General features: G+C 41.6%; 1 protein-coding gene across 4 annotated transcripts in view; it reads left to right on the forward strand.

The window, feature by feature from the left end:
• The window catches only part of brd4 (bromodomain containing 4), a 42,404-nt gene extending 21,564 nt beyond the window's left edge, over nt 1-20,840 (forward strand). For 3 of the 4 annotated variants that reach the window (XM_041241971.1, XM_041241969.1, XM_041241972.1), the window contains 19 exons: nt 1,197-1,539; nt 1,935-2,072; nt 5,130-5,259; nt 5,662-6,077; nt 6,298-6,702; nt 9,260-9,388; nt 9,975-10,208; nt 10,992-11,197; nt 11,569-11,909; nt 13,135-13,248; nt 13,662-13,714; nt 13,971-14,325; nt 16,440-17,156; nt 17,626-17,738; nt 17,947-18,109; nt 18,559-18,689; nt 19,177-19,382; nt 19,847-20,099; nt 20,386-20,840. In XM_041241971.1, coding sequence (XP_041097905.1) covers nt 1,231-1,539; nt 1,935-2,072; nt 5,130-5,259; nt 5,662-6,077; nt 6,298-6,702; nt 9,260-9,388; nt 9,975-10,208; nt 10,992-11,197; nt 11,569-11,909; nt 13,135-13,248; nt 13,662-13,714; nt 13,971-14,325; nt 16,440-17,156; nt 17,626-17,738; nt 17,947-18,109; nt 18,559-18,689; nt 19,177-19,382; nt 19,847-20,099; nt 20,386-20,454 — 4,482 coding nt within the window. In that variant the 5' untranslated portion in view covers nt 1,197-1,230 and the 3' untranslated portion in view covers nt 20,455-20,840. The remainder of the gene's footprint in view (nt 1-1,196; nt 1,540-1,934; nt 2,073-5,129; nt 5,260-5,661; nt 6,078-6,297; nt 6,703-9,259; nt 9,389-9,974; nt 10,209-10,991; nt 11,198-11,568; nt 11,910-13,134; nt 13,249-13,661; nt 13,715-13,970; nt 14,326-16,439; nt 17,157-17,625; nt 17,739-17,946; nt 18,110-18,558; nt 18,690-19,176; nt 19,383-19,846; nt 20,100-20,385) is intronic. The other variant, XM_041241970.1, reaches the window with a different exon arrangement.
• Nucleotides 20,841-20,852: the final 12 nt, after the last annotated feature.

Raw genomic sequence — 20,852 nt, forward strand, 5'->3', positions numbered from 1 at the left:
TGTTTGTCCGTGTGAAACTCATTCATGAAATGAGTCAGCAGGATCTGGTGACTCACACACAACCACTGCATTTGCAGCACAGAAAACACTGATCAGAGCACTGATAATGCAGTCTCTGTTTTTTGCGATCTACAGCCCTCAGTTTTCTGTAAACCCTACACTCTCCAAAGCCCCCGCTGTGATATTTGGCCAGTATGTATCTGGTGGGTTAAAGGTCAGACAAGCAATGTTTTACCATAAGTGAGAAGCCAAATTTCACATACTGCGCAATGTCTTTTGTGAAATCGGTGATGGTGAATTTGTAGTAGGATCATGCACTTTTGTGTCTAAAGTCAAGGTGCTTTCTTTCAATGTGGAGTATGAGGTTAGGGTAGAAAGTGTTCCCCGGCACCTCCTGACATTCCCAGACAAGTCTGCTTGGACAACAGAGACTGATGTGGAGACCAACTGCTTCCACCACCCTCTGTTGATCCTAATACTTTTGAGAGAGACATTCCAACTCTACTTGTGTACACTAATACACAGGTGTGAGTCGCTTGTGACGCAGCTTTAGTTTGAGTTAGAAGCTTACTGTATCAACAGATTGACCATAGTGATGCAATAACAGGGGAATTTTATATGGACAGGCAGGTTTCATGTAGAAGCTGGTAGATTGTTAAAATGCCTTATCATTGGATATTCTCGCTTTGCTTTCCTCCCTGAAGTGCTAGTTAAGTTTTCAATTTAGGACATTTGAAATCTTAAGGGTAATTGGATTGATGGATGACATTATAATGAAGGATGCAAACCTTGCACTGTTGCAAAAGCTTGATAAATCCTTGTGTGTATTTAAAAAAAGTCTTACCTTGTGTGAGTCCATGTGAGTACTGAATATACAGTGCTGCCCCTTTTATAAGTAGCCTTTCATTTTGAGTGAAGTGGCATTTTGGGCAAAAGTGATCCACTACCACCACCAGTTAGTTCTTTGATCTGAAGAGCTAGGTTTAAAATAAGTGAGCACTGTAATTTGGCAATTCCAAATTAAAAATAAATACTACAATAGACGATGTTTCAACTAGACGTTAAAGAATCTTCAAAATGTTATTTTAGTGGAACTGCCGCTGGACAAGGTGGGGGTGGGGATTTGTAATTTAAATTAAATAAGAAAACTGTGTGCGGTGGTCTTCAGTGTTGTCCCTTGCTTTGCCTTGTTGTAGAGAGCCTAGTGAGGACTGCGATGGGATCAGTGACATGTCTGGGGAGACTGGCCCTGGGACGAGACTGAGAAACTTGCCAGCCATGGGAGACGGACTGGAGAACCAGCAGATGTCCACGACGCAGGAGCAGGGGCAGGGCCAGGCACAGGCCCAGGCCCAGCCGGCGCAGCCCACCACTGCCTTCGACAACCCCTGCACTCCTGAGACATCCTGCCCCGTCAGGCCCAAGCGGCAGACCAACCAGCTGCAGTACCTGCTCAAAGTGGTGCTCAAGACGCTGTGGAAACACCAGTTTTCCTGGCCTTTCCAGCAGCCTGTGGACACTGTCAAACTCAACCTCCCTGTGAGTATGACCCAGAGCTTTGACAAAATTGACATAGAGTATTTCACAATAGTCCTTTGTAATCAATCGCAATATATTTTTCCATGGTAAACAATGTATTTTTAACCATTTTTTCCATATTAAACTTAAGAGAGCAGATCACTAATTTGATTTAACCCTTTATCAGTTAAAATGTATAAGAATCTTACATCAGGTAGACAAACGTTTTACTTGTTTGTCAATTTTATTTTCTATTTTAAGGACTTAATTGTTCAGCCATAACTTCAAAAACTCAACTAGAAGGAAATAATTAGGAGAACAACAAATAGATGCTTTGTCAAGCAACCACCAGTCACGTAGAGCTGTGCAGTTGTATTCCTATAAATAGTTGATCTGTTACTATTTCTCTCTCGTAGGATTATTATAAGATTATTAAGTGTCCTATGGACATGGGATCAATCAAGAGGCGCCTAGAGAATAGCTTCTACTGGAACGCCCAAGAATGTATTCAAGACTTCAACACGATGTTTACTAACTGTTATATCTATAACAAGGTAGGTTTTTATAATACATAGTCAGCAGTGTACAATTTAAAAAAAAAAAAAACTTCTCCAAGGGACAAAATGCCTGAAGAATCTACTTGCCCCCTCCCCGTTGCAGAAAACATACAGAATATAGCTTGTAGGATTTTGGTGTTGTTTAATAGTGAACACAATCAAAAAATCTATAACATGTTTTAAAGAAATGTTCCTTTAAGTGCAGTTTAACACATTTGCTAGTAAATTTAAGTAACACACTTATAACATTTTCACACAGAAATGCATCTACTGTGCTTTCTCAAACATTTTAACACAGCATGAAATTGTGCAGTCTATGCCGGTGTAGTACCGTCATAACCCTTTCACGCAGCCAGAGAGATCACACGAGTACAGCTTTTAATCAACAGAATGTTCTCATGGCAACAACAGACTGTTCTCGTGCAGTCTGAAACACTGACAAGACCCAACACATGCACGCAGTGCTTAATTTGTAAAGAAAGAGGTGCCGGGGCACAAGCAGTTACAATAATACAGACCCTAAGAAGCGCATATTTAAAATCATAACACATTTATTTGAAAGAGTGTTGTACGTACTTGTGTTAGGTGTTTACAATCACATATTCTACATCATATACAAAGTAGTACTGTGCAGAGAAATTAAATGCAACCGCAGGACAAATAATACAATTTTAAAAAGCGTTTTTAAAAGGGTTTAAAAAAACAAACAAATTAAAAGGCATTCAGAGGCACTCCAGAAGGACAACATTGATGAAAAAAGGCACCCCAACACGAATATCTGTTTGACTCAAGTTTGTACTATTATCAGCTGTGTATGCAACACAAGCCACTGGTAGATTACAAAAACGATTAATTAAACTTAGGCTAAGTAGTTATCTTAGCATGTTTTTATTGTCTATTAATTAAATTATATTCAGTGAAAAAGGCAAGAGAACCAGATCATTAAGTAGGCTACAGTTTATTTTCATTAAATTGCTGTTTTTCTTTGAAATTAATGTTGAGCTTTCATATTTTGTTGTGTGCTACTAATTCAATCAAACCAAGTAGTGTAAGAAGTTGCTTGTATCGTTCATGACGTTTTTCAACTTGTGTAAGCTTGTTTGGGTATAAAAAACAAGTTGCAGCCTGTATCATCTTCAAGGCACTCAAGCTGAAATCTCTTTAGCGTGCATGCAAGAACTTGCAGACTTAATGCAACTGGGTTGAGATTTTAAAAAGAAAGCATTATGAGATTTTTAACTAGAGGTACCGGCGACTCTGCACGCCCAGAGGATCCAGGGCTGTGCCTCAGCACTGCATGCATGCCCCTTACCTACCTACGCTATAGTGATCTGGCATGCTGACTTTGAAACCACACCCACTATAGCGCTTCACTGGCGGTGTAACCTTTCACACAGGCAGTTATGACGGTTCAGTGCCGTCTCTGGCATAAAATATGATGGTTCTGTGGCGGTATAGGCGTTTCACACAGACATAAGCTGCTTCAGTGGGAGTTCTGAACCGTCATATCTCCTCTGTGTGAAAGCACCTTAAGAGTACAACTATAATAAGCAATCCTTGGAGTTATTCAGATATAAAAAAAGCTTCTGCTTTTTTTTTTTTTTTTTCCCACTCTTTCTCTAAGCTGAATCCAACACCTGGTGTACAGGTGTTTTAGTTTGTTGCATCACAGATACAAAATCATTGCCAACTATTACTGCTGCTTTGTGAAATGCAGCATTTTGATGACGTTCTTTCTGTTTAGGAACTGCTGAACCCCAGATTTTTAAAGAATGTGTACAGTGTGTCAAGTTTCTCTGCATTTCTCTTGCTGTTTTTCTACCAAAATGTACGCAATATTTACAGGAGGCATAAGTGCATAATAGCTGATAGTACACTAGATACAGTGGAAAGTGTGTAATACATGAAATACTACATTAGATACAGTGAAAAGTTTATAATACATGATAGTAACAGCAGACAATAGCTGATATCAGGCTTAAGGAGCATGGAAAGCAAGAGAGAACAGGTGGGTTTTGAGAGTTGATTTAAAGCGCGCTACGGTCGGAGCATCACGAACCAAAGCTGGGAGAGAGTTCCAGAGAAGTTAAATGAGCGTTGTCCAAGTGTGGTGCGCTTTTGCTTGGGGATAAGAAGCAGGCCAGTCTCAGAGGACCTCGGCTTGCGGGCAGGGACGTAGCGGGTCAGCAGGTTGAGGAGGTACTCGGGACCTGTGTGATGAAGGGCATTGTAGGTGACCAGGAGAGTTTTGAATATAATCCTGAACTTTACAGGTAACCAGTACAGCTGGGCAAGATGTGATCACGTTTTTTACATCTGGTAAGGATCCTGGCAACGGCATTCTGAGCTAGCTGCAGTCGGTTTATAGTGCGTGCTGGGAGACCACCGTATAATAAATAACTAAATAAATAACTAATTTAGCTTCTGTTCAACTCTGGTAAACAAATAAAAATAGTAATCATATAGCATTTTAAATCTAAAACAAATATGGTAAATGGCAAACTAGGTTAGCAGCAGTTAAAATCGAAAGAAATAAGTCTTTATGCTTCTAAACAGTAAACTTCACGTATGTATTTATTTAAAACATCCCAATAAGTACACACCTGACCACAAAGTAGAATGATTTTATAAATTGCACCAACATTTGTTTTCTAATCTGCCAATACCTTAGCCACCTATTAAGAAACCAGTATCACTTATTTCTCTTAATATATTGCTGACCATGATGTTGATGAGGTACAGCCACATGAAAACTATCTAATGCATAATGTAAAGCAGACCTTCATGTTAATGATACAGCTATCTGAAATTTTTTTTTTTGTATCAAGTGGAGATGATGTCAGTTAATTCAGTCGTATAGCCAATTTTATTTAAAGGTGTGTTATAAAAAGTATGTAGTCCAGGTACAAGCTGATTGTCACCCCTGTTGAGGCCAGAGAGATCAGCAAAGCCCTGTGTGTGTGTGTGTGTGTGTGTGTGTGTGAACTCTCATGATAGGTTTGTGCTCTTCAGCTCTGACTTAAGGATCTATCTTGGCGTTTTATTTTCTAACAGCCAGGCGATGACATAGTCTTAATGGCAGAAGCCCTGGAGAAGATGTTCCTCCAGAAGATCTCAGAGATGCCTCAGGAGGAGACAGAAATCTCGGTGGTCTCTAAGGGACGAGGCCGAGGGCGGAAAGAAGGTAGTGAAACCAGTGTGGTCTGGGATCCAGAGGGGGGGGATTTCAGCCTCCCCCACTTGCATTCTCCCCCTTACATTCATTGCTAGACAGAACGCCAGTTAAAACTCCACCAAACACATGCTGAATATTAGATGGGTGAAGGACACAGTACATGTGCTATTAAAGTGCACTGTGTTGAGCACAGAGAGCATTGGAAGGGTACCTGCAGACCACAGTGGAGTGGGTTGATGTGTAGTGTACCTTCACATATTAAATAAAAATACAGCTAATTGAGGTTATCGCTGCTTTTAATTTTAAATTGTGAAGTGTACTGAGATGCCTTGGAAAGACTATGGCATGCTATATATACACTACCTTTTTTTTAGTGTTTAGTCTTTATTAGTTCTTTCTCTCTATTTTCAGCTGTCAATTCAAAGCCTGGGACATCCACACCCACACATAAGAGGAGCCCCCAAACGCCACCACTGGCCCCCCAGACCAGGGGTCCGTCACAGACTGTGCAAACACCCCAAACCAGGGGCCCTCAACAGACTGCTCAGCCCCCACAGACGCGTGGTCCATCGCAAATTGGCCAGACCCCTCAGAGCACCAGGGGACCCACTCACGCACCCCAATCCCGGGCGCCCTCACAGACTCTGCCAACCACCCAGACTCGGGCTCCTCCTCAACCAGCCCCGACGCTGCTGCAACAGCAGTCCTTTCCTCTGGTCACCCCCGACTGCATCTTACAGACACCAGTCATGACCGCCATGCCTCCTCCTGCACAGACCACACTGCCGTCTACCCCCATCATGCAGACCCCAGCTCCGCCAGCAAAGGTGAGCATGGAGCATGATCGCCCTGGAAACTTTGTCCCTAATTTTTCAAATTCAATTGTCACCATCAAAAACAGTTTTCTAGTGAACACTGGATGAACCACAGCCATTCCAATTTTCAGAAACCTGTGTTCAGTTGGTAATAGGGTGCAAGGATAGGATATCTAAAAATGTAATTATTGGTTTTGTAGTAAACTCTTCAACTATGCTTGAATTTCTGTAGCCGAAGAAGGGTGTAAAGAGGAAAGCAGACACCACTACCCCCACCACGATAGACCAGATGAGTGTATCTTCGCCACTTCCGGCAGAGTCCAAATCTGGGAAGACCATGCCCAGACGTGAGAGCAGCCGGCCTGCTAAGATGCCCAAGAAGGAGGCTCCGGACTCCCAGCAGCCCAGCCTGGCTCTGGACAAGAGCAGCCTCTCCATGGGGGGAGGAGGAGGAGGAGGAGGAGGAGGCAAGCTGGTGGAGCAGCTCCGCTACTGCAGCGGCATCATCAAGGAGCTGTTTGCGAAGAAGCATGCCGCCTATGCCTGGCCTTTCTACAAACCCGTGGACGTGGAAGCACTGGGACTGCACGACTACCACGATATTATCAAACACCCCATGGACCTGAGCACTATTAAAGTAAGTTTCTCCAAGGGGGTGGGCTGGCTGGCTGTCTGGCTTGCTTGCTTGATTGCATGCTTCTAACCTCGATTGATCTCAAGTGCTGTGGGGTTCATCGTACATGCTTAGATACTTCAGTATAACATTGTAGTCAAAAATGTACATACTCCGATTTGGAAATTTGAAGTTTCTCAAAGAATTTTAGGACAAATCTTTATAGCAAAAGTTTTGCTTTTGTGGATGAGGAAAGGTTACAAGAAATAGATGTCTACAATTAATTATTTCAGCATTATTTTTGCTAATTCAGAAGTATTCATACCCTTTGATGCTATGATAGTTTTGTCTACAAGGTGCTAGAGATTTCACTATGGTAGTGCAGAACCTAATTCTAGACAATCTAGAAAATGCTGGATTGTAGGTAAACATTCTTGGAGAGTATAAAAGGGTTAGGCATAGGATGATTGCTGTAATTAACAATAAGTCAGTATGGGATAAAGTAAAGAGCTACTTGAAGACCTTGGGCAGAAAATTATTTATTGTCATAAAGTTGGAGAAGGATACAAGATTTCCAAGCATTTGAGTATCTGAATTTCAACTATTGTTTCTGTTATCAAGAAGTACAAGACTCATGGTACTGTCACAAGGCTCCTTCAGTCATGAAAGAAAGAAGGTTCTTTCACCAATAACAAGTAGAAGGATTGTGAGGAAGGTTAATAACAATCCAAGATCGACTGCTAAAAATATTCAAAGTTAATTGGCTGGAAGTGGAACTGGGGTTTCCATTTCAATCGTAGGTCGAGTATTGCATGGTGAAGGTCTCAATGGTCACAGGCCAAGGAAAAAGCCACTCTTAGGGAAAACATCACAAGGACAATTGCTTAAAGTTTGCAAAGCTGCATTTGAATGATGGAGATGAGTTCTGGTCAAAGGTTTTGTGGAGTGGTGAAACAAAAATTGAGCTATTTAGTCATGCTGATTAGTGATTACGTTTGAAAAAGGTCTGGTAAGGCATACAAAGAAAACAACATGATACCTGTGGTCAAGCATGTAGGTGGTAATGTCTTTCTATGGGGCTGTTTTTACTCTAATGGCCCAGGAAATTTTAGTTCCAATACATGGTAAAATGGATTCCATAGCATGCCAAAAGATATTGGCCAATCATATCAAACTCTTCTACAAAACTTGGTGTAAAGCGCAACCGGCCGTTCCAACACGAGAATGATCCAAAGCACACGCCAAAAACTACTTCAGAATGGTTAAAGAAGATCTGGAATGGCCTCGTCAAAGCCCTGATCGAAATCCAATTGAGAATCTTTGGTATGAGTTGAAGGCTGTGCACAGGAGAAGTCCTCAATTTCAATGAACTGGAACAATTATACGTTGAAGTGGTCAAAAGTCACTAAAGAATCATGCAAAAAGCTCATTGACAAATATCTAATCGTTTAAAAGAGGTTGTTATTGCTAAATGTGCCTCAGCTAGCTGTTAGGGTATGAATACTATTGAATTAGCATTTTTGAAGAGAAATAAAAAGCAATACTTTTGCTACAAAAGTTTTTTCCTAGAATTTCTTTGAGAAGTTTATAGAAATTATACATTTCCATTGGGGTATGCTACATTCCCTCTAAGACTTTCATTTAGTTAGCCACTATGTCTAAAGTAACTTAAGTTTTTTCAGTGTGGCTAAAAAAAAGTTAAGCCATTTAACAATACTACAAACAAGTTAAACATACTGTTTCACAGTGCAAAAAGTCATTTATTTTATTTAAAAGAACACAGATGTTTAAATGCCAGACCCTACCCTTTATAATACTCATACAGTATTTTTCTAAAGTGCACTGTAACTCTGATTCCCATTTAATAAATGCCAAACTTAGTCCCACATGAAAAAATGGCAATACAGATTTCCTAAATTCTGAATAGGTTTGCAGAGATATTAATGTACTGCATAATACTTTACATTATTTTGACTGACGCGGTTTTCTTCCCACTGCAGGACAGTGGCTTTTAGTGTATGTTAATATTAATGCCTCCCTGACCAACTGCAGCTCTAGTTACACAAGCTTGTACTTTGATTAATAATATTAGTAGGATTGTACAGCCATTACTGTGTTCTTAAAAAAGAAAAAAATTAACTGTGTACTTTCACCTGGGACTATTGACAGTAATACTGCACCGATTCTGACATTAAAACACAATATCATAGTGAAATGAATCCTTCTTTTAAAAATATTAAATGTTTGTTTTTATTAAATTGTTCCTTTTGACTACAACTGTACATACTTGAAACCTGAAATTATACATGTAGTGAAACCTGAATTAAATGATTTTTTAGCTGCCTCCCATTTATCTGTATATAAATAAAGGTGCATGTGTATACTGATGCTTGTGCAGTTTAAACCGATTTTACTGCTGAAGATTGCGGTCTGTGTTTTATTGTTGTTTTTTTCTGTAGAAGTGTTTCATATGGATAATGTAAATGTAATGATAATGTGCTGGCTAACAGTTATTTGAGAGCACAATTTGGAATCATTTCAAACTTCATTCTCATATTTCTTTTCCCCTCCCACCCCCCAGTCCAAACTGGACAATAAGGAGTACCGGGAAGCTCAGGAGTTTGCAGCGGATGTACGGCTGATGTTTTCTAATTGTTACAAGTACAATCCCCCGGACCATGAGGTGGTGGCCATGGCACGCAGACTACAGGTGAGCATCTTTGCACAGGCTGTGGAAATATTAGGCATGGACTGGTCAAACCACCAGCGAGAAGGCACTGAAATTAATCCCAGTTTCTGCTATTTATATCTTGTTTAGTGTGTTGGCTTGTCCTGTGCAATTTTAACTAATAGTTTACTGCTTTGTAGGTAATGTGTGCTTTTTTATTGATTATTATAGCAAATCATTTTACACAAACACCCAGAACCTGACTGATGGCATATCTAATAATTAACACATTAATGTGTAACATTTTTTTAAATTATTTTTTACACCCCCCCCCCAAAAAAAAAAAAGCTGTACAGAATTCACTACCCCTGAAACAGCTAGCATTGTCTTCATACCGTTATCTACAAACATTATCTTCATAACTTTTAAATATGTACTATGTAATATGACCCATTTACAAGGAACACCCAAGTACACGTGACTTGAATTTTATGTTGCAAAGCATCTCCTGTCTGTTAATGTAACATTATAGCTCAAAGAATAAAATGTTGATAATGATGGCTTATTTCTTCCAAAGTGTTTAATTAATCTGATGTTTCTTTTGTCTTTATTTGGGTTGAAACTAAAGATTGTAGCTGGCTGTTTTCTGCAGGACGTGTTTGAGATGCGATTCGCGAAGATGCCCGACGAGCCGGAGGAGCCCGCTATCCCCGCCCCCTTGCCAGTAATCCCTGCCCCCTCCAAGCCAGCCCCGCCCCCTTCGTCCAGCGACAGCAGCAGCGATAGCTCCTCTGACAGCGAGAGCTCTACCGACGACTCTGAGGAGGAGAGAGCACAGAGACTGGCGGAGTTGCAGGAGCAGGTACTCCCTCATGCCCAGGGCAGGACCCACATACTAGAATAGTTCAGTGGCCTTAAATCCAGGATCTCCAACACATGGCTCTTGAGCCATATATGCCTTATTGAGTTCCACTATATAGCTCGCCTTGATTTTTAGAACCGTCCTGTTTTTAGGTAGTACTGTGCTCCCTTGATATTTCACCATTCAGTATTTTAACTACTTTGGTTAGTTCACTTTTTGGTTATGTTGACTGTAAACTGTACAAGTACTGTTATGATGGGCAAGTCAGAATAGAGGCAGCGCTATATAAGGGTTAAATGGGATGAAGTGCATATATGAAGGTACAGTCAGAATTCCACAAAATTTAAGAACTGTATTGAAGCCATGTCTTGGTTATCTTGAGAGAGATGTTACATTAACTTATGATGTTGACTTTAATATAATCACACAATTGCCATATGTATAATGTAATTATATTTGCAATTTTATTCAGTATCAAAACACATGCACAATAGCCATGTAAAATCTTTATATCATTGCCCACCACTAAACCAGATTCTAGCTATCTCTATCTATCTATAGATAGATATATAGATATATACATACATATGTATTTTTAAATGTGATAGACTCCATATTCTGTGCTTTGCCGTTGCTAATTAAACACTCAGTTTTAAGACTTTCCATGATGACTGAATTAACTGCTGCAAGATGTGGCAACCCAATGGAATCCTAGCAGACAAAGCATACATAGTGGAATCTGCCCTGATTGTCAGTACCATTGAAAAACTTTGTTTTTTCTAGTTGAAAGCTGTGCATGAGCAGCTAGCGGCACTGTCTCAACCGCAAGCAAGCAAACCAAAGAAGAAAGAGAAAGACAAGAAAGAGAAGAAGAAAGAGAAGCACAAGAAGAAAGCGCCGGTGGTGGAAGAGGTGGTTGTGGAGGAACAGCTGCCTAGGAAGAGCAAATCCAAGGAGCCCCCTCCTAAGAAAACCAAGAAGAGCAGCAGGTACAGCAGCGCACACCCACCCTGCCTCTTACATACTAACATGGTGCCCATTCTAACAGGGATTGGACGACTCCTTCTATTGCACTTTAAGCTATGCCAGGGTTCACTGTGAGCTAGTGATTTGCACAGATATGCTCAGGTGTCCCTAATTTAATCTTGCAATGAAATCTGGAATGGGTTGAACTGCTGTGCAATAAGTTGTTTTTCCATCCTTGTAATTGGCAGCACTTCTCACCCAGATGGTTAATTTATAACAAACGGGCTTTACTTCAGTGTCGTTTTTACTTACTGGTGAATGGATGTACAAATCAGGATTGACTAATCTAGGCTTTAGATGAATTTCAATTTTGATTTCTGTTTCCCTTTTATAGTAAAAAGGAGTCTACATCGGCAAAGAACAGCAAGCCCACCCCTGCTCCCCTCCCCCCTCCGGTTCCTCCACCCGCACCCACGTACAACTCTGAGGAGGAGGGGGCTGAGAAGTGCAAGCCCATGAGCTACGAGGAGAAGCGGCAGCTCAGCCTGGACATCAACAAGCTGCCAGGAGACAAGCTGGGCAGGGTGGTGCACATCATCCAGTCCCGGGAGCCCTCGCTCAAGAACTCCAACCCAGATGAGATTGAGATTGACTTTGAGACGCTCAAACCCTCCACTCTGAGGGAGCTGGAGAGATATGTGTCATCCTGCCTGAGGAAGAAGAGAAAGCCACCAGGTGAGCAGCCGCAGGAGATCTAGACGTCTGTATCAATGAAAGAGCTTGGTATATATCTAGCATAGTTTCTACATGCATGCATTCAGTCATTGAAGTAGAATAATCAGGTGGAATTACGCTGCGTTGTTTAGCTTGATTGAAGCAAATTCTAATACAAATCTAGCTGTTTCATTTTAGGTTTAAATACAGTAATCCATTACATATCCGACTGCGATGGGACCAGAGTAAGGGTGGCTATGTAAAAAGTTGGATGAATGAATCCTGTTTTAAATACCATTATACACAGCGGTTACAATTACTGTATTCACACAATTGTTTCGAGGTTCAACTTTTTTTAGAAAGATACAGGATATTAATGCTTCTGACAGGGTAGCCATGTGGATGCATGCATTTGCTGCTAAGTGACAGACAGGAGATCAAAATGGAGGTTTAAGGTTGTGTCCCACAGAATTTATTTACATATCAACACACTGAACAGCTCACATGACACTACCAGCAATGGCAGCACACAGGTCAAATGTAACAGTGCACAAAAACCTTGGTAGGATCTACAGTATCTGAACAAATCTTAGTTCAATAATAAACTAACATTGCTGAAGATATTGATCATGGCGGATAAATGGGCGAATACTCATTATTGAGTATTTTTGTTTTTCCATGCATTGTCCTTAGGAGGGTGGCAGTAATCTACACACTACCTTCGGTGGCTCATCCTGTGTTTCATTATTTATTTGGCAGACTCCTTTATCCAAGGCGACTAACTTTGTCATTGGTACACCATTAATATTAATGGTATTTTTTTTGTTTGTTATTGGAATGTGCTGCAGTCCAGGATATCCTTGTCAGTGAGCCCCTAGCATCATCTATAAATTTTTTTAAATAAATAATTTATTTACTGCAGTGTTGCTTTCTAGTTATATATAATAAATAGAGAAGTGTGTGTGTGTGTGTGGAAACTGAATTAGACATATCTGGTTGCCATTAATAATTTATATTGTCTGCCTTTCCACCTCTGGGTGAAGATGAACATGCTGCAGAGCCTTGCTCTGCTCTCATCCCACAGGCCAAATTGGTTTTAGGCGTTTATTTTCAAGGTGTGCTTTGTTATAGCTATGCTTAGTACTGACCTGTTTTCCCCTTGGATTAAATGTAAATTAATTTAAACCCAGCTACACTACTTAAAGAATATCTGCCTGATATTTCAGTTCTGCATGTTTGGTTTCAGTGGCTGAGAAGACAATGGAGATTGGCAACGTTAAAACGAAGGCTGGCTCTTCGTCCGAGTCTGCTGAGAGCAGCAGTGACTCCAGCTCTTCGGAGAGCGAGGACTCTGACGCAGGTAGGGGGGAAAAACATAGACGCACAAAACGTGTATTGAGGTTTCATCACGCTTGCATTTCAGTTTTAGAAGTCTTTCTCTGGTCAGAATGTTTGTCATTGAACTTGCATTTCTTCTAGTTTTTCTAAATTTATCATACTTGCTGTCATCCCTGATTTTTGGAAGAATTTTTATTTTAATTTTTTATAGACCCGTACCTAAGTAAAGTAGTTCTGCCACAGTATTTCACTGTTCGATACTTCACAAATTTGGTTAAGTCACAGTTATACCATGTAAATTGTATGTTTATATGTCAATTCACATTTTTCAAGTCCAGTAACGAAATGAGAGAGTACTGTGTAGGCATTTCTAGCTTGAGATTGTTATAGGTATTAAGATTTCCTTTTACACTTTCACTTTCTCATCTTCATTAGACATTGCACCAAAAAGCAAGAAGAAAGGACATTCGGGACGAGAGCAGAAAAAGGTAAATCAATTTTGTGTTGTCTTGCAGCTGAAATGCGATTGGCGGTTGTAGTTTATTCAACTGCATATCAAATGTGTAAATCATGTAGTAAAGTGTTAATGGTGGCACCGCATGGAACAGTATCAATAAATGACTCGATACAAAAAGACAAGTTTAGAGCAGACCAAATGTGTTTTGCTGCCCGTTATATTAGGGAAGTTTAAAGATGATGGATAAGTGATGATGGAGATCTTCATAATTGGTTTGTTTTTTCTAGCATCACCACCACAACCATCATCAGGCCGCCCCAGCGCCACCTCCTCCCCCCCAGCCGGTGGTAATGCCAGTGCCCCAGCAGCTGAAGCAGTCTCCCCCTCAGTTCATTCCCCCTCCTGTCTCAGTTATGGATTCCCAGCTCTTGGGAAATCCCTTCGACTCCATGCCGCACTTCGGACAGTCTCTGATGCACCTGTCCCACCCGGTGGACCTGCAGTCTCACCTGCCCTCCCAGCCTGAGCAGCACTCTCCTCCTCCCCCTCCTCACCTCAACCAGCAGCACCCAGCTGCAGTCTCCTCCCCATCTGCCGAGACACATCCGTACCTCAGCCAACACCCGGTCCTCTCCCCGCCAGGTGAGCCCTGCAAAATACAAGCAAACTAAATGAAAAGCAGGAAAGTGTAGCAGGTTACAGAAGCTGGTGCTCCGGTGTTGATGGCTCATGCCAGTATATTATTATATATTAGGTGGTGCTATATTGTAGATGTGTTTTAAACAGATTTTTTATTTGTAAGTGGCTAAATGTCCAAATGCAGGCCAATAACACTGTCCTACCACCTTCTAATCCCTGTACATTTTAGTGATAAAATTAAATAGCTGCTAATATTGTAATACAGGTCATTGCTCTATGCAATATAATGCAAAACCATGTTGCAACATTTTCTACTGCAATAAAATACACAGGTGTGTGTGTGTATATATACACACACACACACACACACACAGTTGTAGTCAAAAGTTCATACCCTAAGGAAAATGTATAATTTCTAGAAATTTCTCGAATTTTAGGAAAAATCTTTTGTTTTGCTTTTGTGCATGAGGAAAAAATTACAAGAAATAGATTTCTAGAATTATTTCAATTTTTTTTTTTTTTTTGTTTTTTTTTTTTTTTTTTGGGTTTTTTTTTGTTTCTTTTTTTAATTTTTTCCAAGAATACTAATTCAAAAGTATTCATACCCTTAGATACTATGATAGTATTGTCTACAAGGTACTAGAAATTTCAATATGATGATGCAGAACCTAATTCTACAAAAGGCTGAATTGTAGGTGAACATTCTTAGTGTACAAGGGTTAATGATGATTGCTGTCATTAGTTAATATGGGGAAAAAGTAAAAAGCTGTCTGAAGACCTTAGGCAGAAAATTATGTATTGTCATAAAGCTGGAGCAGGATACAAGAAGATTTCCAAGCATTTGCGTATCCCAGTTTCAATTATTATTTATGTTATCAAGAAGTACAAGACTCATGGTACTGTCACAACGCTCCTTCGGTCTGGAAGAAAGGCGGTTCTTTTACCAAGAACAAGTAGAAGGATTGTGAGGAAGGTTAATAACAATCTGAGATTGACTGCCAAAGATATTCAAAGTTAATTGGCTGGAAGTGGGACTGCGGTTTCCATTTCAATCGTAGGTAGAGTATTGCATGGTGAAGGTCTCAATGGGAAAGGCTCTTAGGAAAACGTCACAAGAACAATCGCTTAAAGTTTACAAAAGGCATTTGAATGATGGATATGAGTTCTGGTCAAAGGTTCTGCGGAGTGATGAAGCAAAAATCGAGCTATTTGGTCATGCTGGTAGTCATTTATGTTTGGAGATCATCTGAGGCGTACAAAGAAAGGAACACCATACCTACTGTCAAGCATGGAGGTGGCAATATCCTTCTGTGGCCTGTTTTTCCTCTAATTGCACAGGAAATTGTTCTAATACATGGTAAAATGGATTCCATAGCATGCCAAAAGATATTGGCCAATCTGAAATCCTCCACTCCAAAACTTTGAAGTGCAACTGGACATTCCAACACAACGATCCAAAGCACACATCAAACTCTTCAGAATGGTTAAAGAAGAATAAAATCAAGGTTCTGGAATGGCCGAGTCAAAGTCCCGCTCCAAATCTGATTGAGAATCATTGTTATGAATTCAAGGCGGCTGTGCACAAGAGAGGTCTTCAATTTGAATGAAATGGAAGAGTTATGTGTTGAAGAATGGTCAAAAATCACTAAAGAATCATGCTAAAAGCTCATCCTATAGTTATTATTGCTAAAGGTGCCTCAACTAGCTATTAATTTCATTTTTGGACTTTTGCAAAAAAAATTACTATAGTAAATAATTGTAGAAATCTACTTCTTGTGACATTTGTTCCTCATCCACAAAAGCAAAACTTTTGCTACAAAAGATTTTTCCTATAATTTGTTTGAGATTTTTAGACATTATACATTTCCACTGGGCTATGTAAACTTCTGATGAGTGCGTGTGTGTGTGTGTGTGTGTGTATGTGTGTATGTATATATATATATATATATATATATATATATATATATATATATATATATATATATATATATATATATATGTATATATATATATGTGTATGTGTGTGTATGTATATATATATATATGTGTGTGTATATATATAATATGTATGTATGTATGTATGTGTGTGTGTTAACAAATGTATATATTTCTCTTAGCTTTGCACAACGCCATGCCCCAGCAGCCCTCAAGACCCAGCAACAGAGCAGCTCCTTTACCTCCCAAGCCTCCGCAACAGCAGCAGCCACAACCCCACCACCAGCTGCCACACCACCACCTACACCAGCCCCCTCCCCAGCAGCACCCGCCCCCTTCCCCTGTTCCCCCTGCCCCCTCACACAGACCCCTACCTCAGTCTCCCACACTCACCCCACAGAACCTGCTCTCCTCCCAGCCTCCCCAAGCCCTGCTGGAAGATGACGACGAGCCCTCCCCAGCCCACCACATCATGCCGCTTAGCCAGATGCAGCTGTACTTGCAGCAGCTGCAGAAAGCTCAGCTGCAACAGCAACAGACCCCTCTCCTGCATTCTGTGCAGGTCCAGTCTCAACCTGCACAGGCAGCCCCAGTGCAGCAGCACCACCCCCACCAGCACCACAATCAACAGCCACCAGTCACTCAGCAACAGCATCAACAGAGACACCTACACATGCAGTACCCTGGTCACATCCCACCTCCCCAGCAGCAGCAGCAGCAGCAGCAGCAGCAACAACACAAACCCCCAGTGCAGCCCCAGCAGGCAAAACCACAGCACGTCATCCAACAGCACCACCTCCCCCATCAGCAGCAGCAGCAGCACCACCATCCGCCTCCGCCTCCGCCGCCGCAGCACAACCCTTCCCCTCGGCAGCACAAACCAGACCCTTACCCGACCGGTAAGTCAAGTGAGAGGGCCTGCGTGCCTTGCGTGGGAATGGGTAAAGCAACCTGCTTCCAGCATTGCAGAAACTAGTAGAAAATGTACTCTCTCTTAAAATAGCGGGCAAGAAGGATGCAGAAACATTTATTTTGTCAACAATTGGAAGCACTTGTCCTGGAATTGTTTTAGTGTACACCAATGTTTGGCGAATCTCCATCCTTATGTTCAAATTTAAAAAGTTTGTTTGGTGCGTAGGCTAATAATTTTCAAGTCAAAATGGTTCAAAAAGCTTACACTCAGTAAGGCAGGCTTGCAGTATTTAAAAAATAAATAAATAAAAATAAATAGCTGAAGTCTAAAGTGAACCAATTTTAGTGAAGCCAATTAAGTAAAATGTGGTGGAATCTTGGAGTTGGATGTTTTGAATGTGTTCGGAAACAAGGCTGTTGCCTGTTGAACAAAAAGTGGAAATATTTTAATTTCAGGGCACCCGAGGGAGGCTCCATCGCCGATAATGATGCATTCCCCACAGATGCCACAGTTTCAGACCATGATCCGCCAGTCATCGCCTCAGCAGAATGTGCAACCTAAAAAACAGGTAAAAGCTGAACTGATAAGCATTCGCACAAGGGGACAGGAATGAGGTGGGCTTGTGCTTTCAGTCGTCACCAGACTGCTCTTAAACTCAGTAATGCTGTACCTGAGGCAGGTTGATTATTCCTAGAATCCATAGGAACACATTTTTTACCAAGCAGTGTGTGGTGGGGGCACTCAGTCGAGCTCACGCGGCTCCTTTCCCGTTACAGGAGCAGAGACACCAGTCAGTGGTGCAGTCCCAGGCGCTGGTGGGAGTGAAGGAGGAGAAGATGCACTCTCCAGTGATCCGGACCGAGACCTTCAGCCCACCTGTGCGACAGGAGCCAGCAAAGCACCCGGATAGCATGAAGCCTCCTGCACACAGTCAGCCAAGTGAGTCCCAGAGGAATGGAGGAGGTTGGAGAGTATTGGGGAGGAGACTTTTAACCAAGATTTCGGTGAATTTTTTGTTTTATTCAAATATTTAATTTAAGCTAGACTGCTCCGAACCCTTCATGGATTTTCGGAGGTTTGAATATTGAGTGTTGGACTCAAATCAGTTGTAACTACAAGATTTTGGCCTTTACAACACCCATTTTTAGACATTTTCAGTTTATTCAGTTGCGTCTCTGGTTTTTCTATCTGCAAACCTGAACTATACATCTACCAATAAAGATGTGGGGGGGTGGGGGGCAGCATTTGTAGCCCCCCAAAAAATTTTATTAGCAGTGCCTTGATGTCCACCTGGGTGAATCCAATTATAAGAGCGTATGTGATCCCAGGTAAATTGATCATATCTGCATCATTCCTGCGAAGCCCCTAACTGGCGTTCCTCGTTCCAGGGTCAGACATGAAGCCTATGGAGGGGTCTCGCCCTGTCATCCGGCCCTCCGAGCAGAGCGGCCCCCCTCCTTCCATTCAGGACAAAGACAAGCTGAAACAAGAGCCTAAAACACCCGTAGCACCTAAGAAGGTAGCGCACCTATGCGTTTCTGAAATATCATGTATAAAGTCCCAACTGTTGTTGCAAGACCAAGTGTTTCTTGTGATGAATCTCTGCAGGTCTTTTCAACCTCAATTTAGTTTTTACCAAGTTTAGATATGTGGAAAATAAAATGCCATCTTGTGAGATGTTGTGTTAAAAGAATGCAGACAATGTTGAATGGCCTGATGCACAGTATAAAAATATTAGACGGCTGCCTTGTGCATTAAGCAAAGATGCTTCTGTTTTATCTCTCGTGCTAAATGCTTCCAGCTTTGAAGTGTGACTCGTGATGTGGTAAGATGTGAACCCCTCTCTCGTACCACATTCTTCTGCAAGGAAACCCTTTATTAGCACATGACAACATACAAACAGTACACTGAAGAATGCCCTTGCTGAAACGTTTGTCTATACATTATAATTGTGATCGAGCTGGATGCTGAACCCCTCCCCTTTCTCTCCCTGCTCCTCCTCGCAGGATCTGAAACTCAAGAACATGGGTTCGTGGGCCAGCCTGGTACAGAAGTCCACCTCGACACCGGCTTCCACTGTGAAGTCCTCAAGTGACAGCTTTGAGCAGTTCAGGCGAGCGGCGCGTGAAAAGGAAGAGAGGGAGAAGGCTCTGAAGGCTCAAGCAGAGCAGGCAGAGAAGGACCGAGTCCGGAGGGAGCAGGGGAGGATGAGGTGGGTCTGTCTGTACTGCTTTACCAAGACAGCACTGTAGAATAGGAGATGGGGGGTGGGGATGAGCCAGGGAATACACACTTACCCAGACTGCCTGCATCGTACAAAACTGGAAGTCCAGTTTGTCAGTACAAAAGGAACACATTGCTCCCTTGTAATTATAGGTGTAGCCAGGTTGTGTTCTATAAATGGTTTAATTTAATTTGAGGTTGATGGAGCAAATAGTTATTCTGAACTTTCTCAAATAATCTTTAAGTATTACTTTCATATTGTGGTCCATCCATAACTATAAAATAGAATATTGATAGTGATCGTCAAAATAATCTTGGTAAGTTTGTTAAAGTATTCCAACATTTTGATGTCTGTTTGTAACTGTAGCGCCATCCAAAGTGAGGATAACATTAGTAGGTATGTCTGACAAGTTTGCAGACTAAAACAATGTTTTTCTGTTTTGCTTTATTCAGGAATCGTGACGATGAAGACTCATTGGAACATGTCCGGAGAGCCCATGAAGAGGCACGCAGAAGACAGGAGCAGCAGCAGCAGCAGCAGCAGCAGCAGCAGCAGCAAGCAGCCCAGTCTCCATCTGTTCAGACTCAGCCACAAAGCTCACAGCAGCAGCAGCAGCAGCAGCAGCAACAGTCATCGCAGTCCATGCTAGACCAGCAGAGGGAGCTCGCGAGGAAACGAGAGCAAGAGAGGAGGAGGAGGGAGGCGGTGAGTGCAGCTATCTTTACTTCCACTCCAAACACAGGCTCATCATTGTTATAGAGGATCCTGCTGTTTTAGCAGTTTTATTTCTTGCTTCACCAAAAAGATGACGCAGACTTTGCATGGTAGTAAATGCTTTGTGAATTTTGGATTGGAAACGCACCTAGCGGTTAAATATCATCATGCTCTACTGAACTTTTCTTTAGTATAGAACAGGGTTTTAAGCAGTTGTATACATTAACTGTGCTGTGTACTGGTCTCACGCGAGTTGCTTTTTCTTTTCTCTCCACAGATGGCAGCTACCATTGACATGAATTTCCAGAGTGATTTGATGGCAATATTCGAGGAGAATCTTTTCTAAAGTCAAGACTCCAGCTTGCCTCTCCATCCAGACTCTTGAAAGTACCGTTTAGAATTTTGTTTCTGACGAATCCTTGATTCTGTAGTGTTACTTTGGGGGATGGTGCAGGGAGGGGGGGGTGTTGGAAATGAAACTAATGGCCGATGGAACCTGTCTGAGCAGACGTGTTTGGATACAGGAAGAGAAAAGGGACTGGGTGTGGGTCTCGTACACACTGAAACTGTCTGCCTTACACTTTTGACTTGTACACACACAATATAGATATTGAACATAAAAACAGAAATCCAATGATGTCCAGAGCACAGGTATTGTGCTTTTCTGTCTGTAGAATGTACTACTGTAAAGTGTTTGTTTTTTTTGTCTTCATATCCCCCCCCCCCCCCCCCCCCCCAAAACTG

Source organism: Polyodon spathula, unplaced genomic scaffold (assembly GCF_017654505.1).
Source record: "Polyodon spathula isolate WHYD16114869_AA unplaced genomic scaffold, ASM1765450v1 scaffolds_864, whole genome shotgun sequence".
NCBI classification, from domain to species: domain Eukaryota; kingdom Metazoa; phylum Chordata; class Actinopteri; order Acipenseriformes; family Polyodontidae; genus Polyodon; species Polyodon spathula.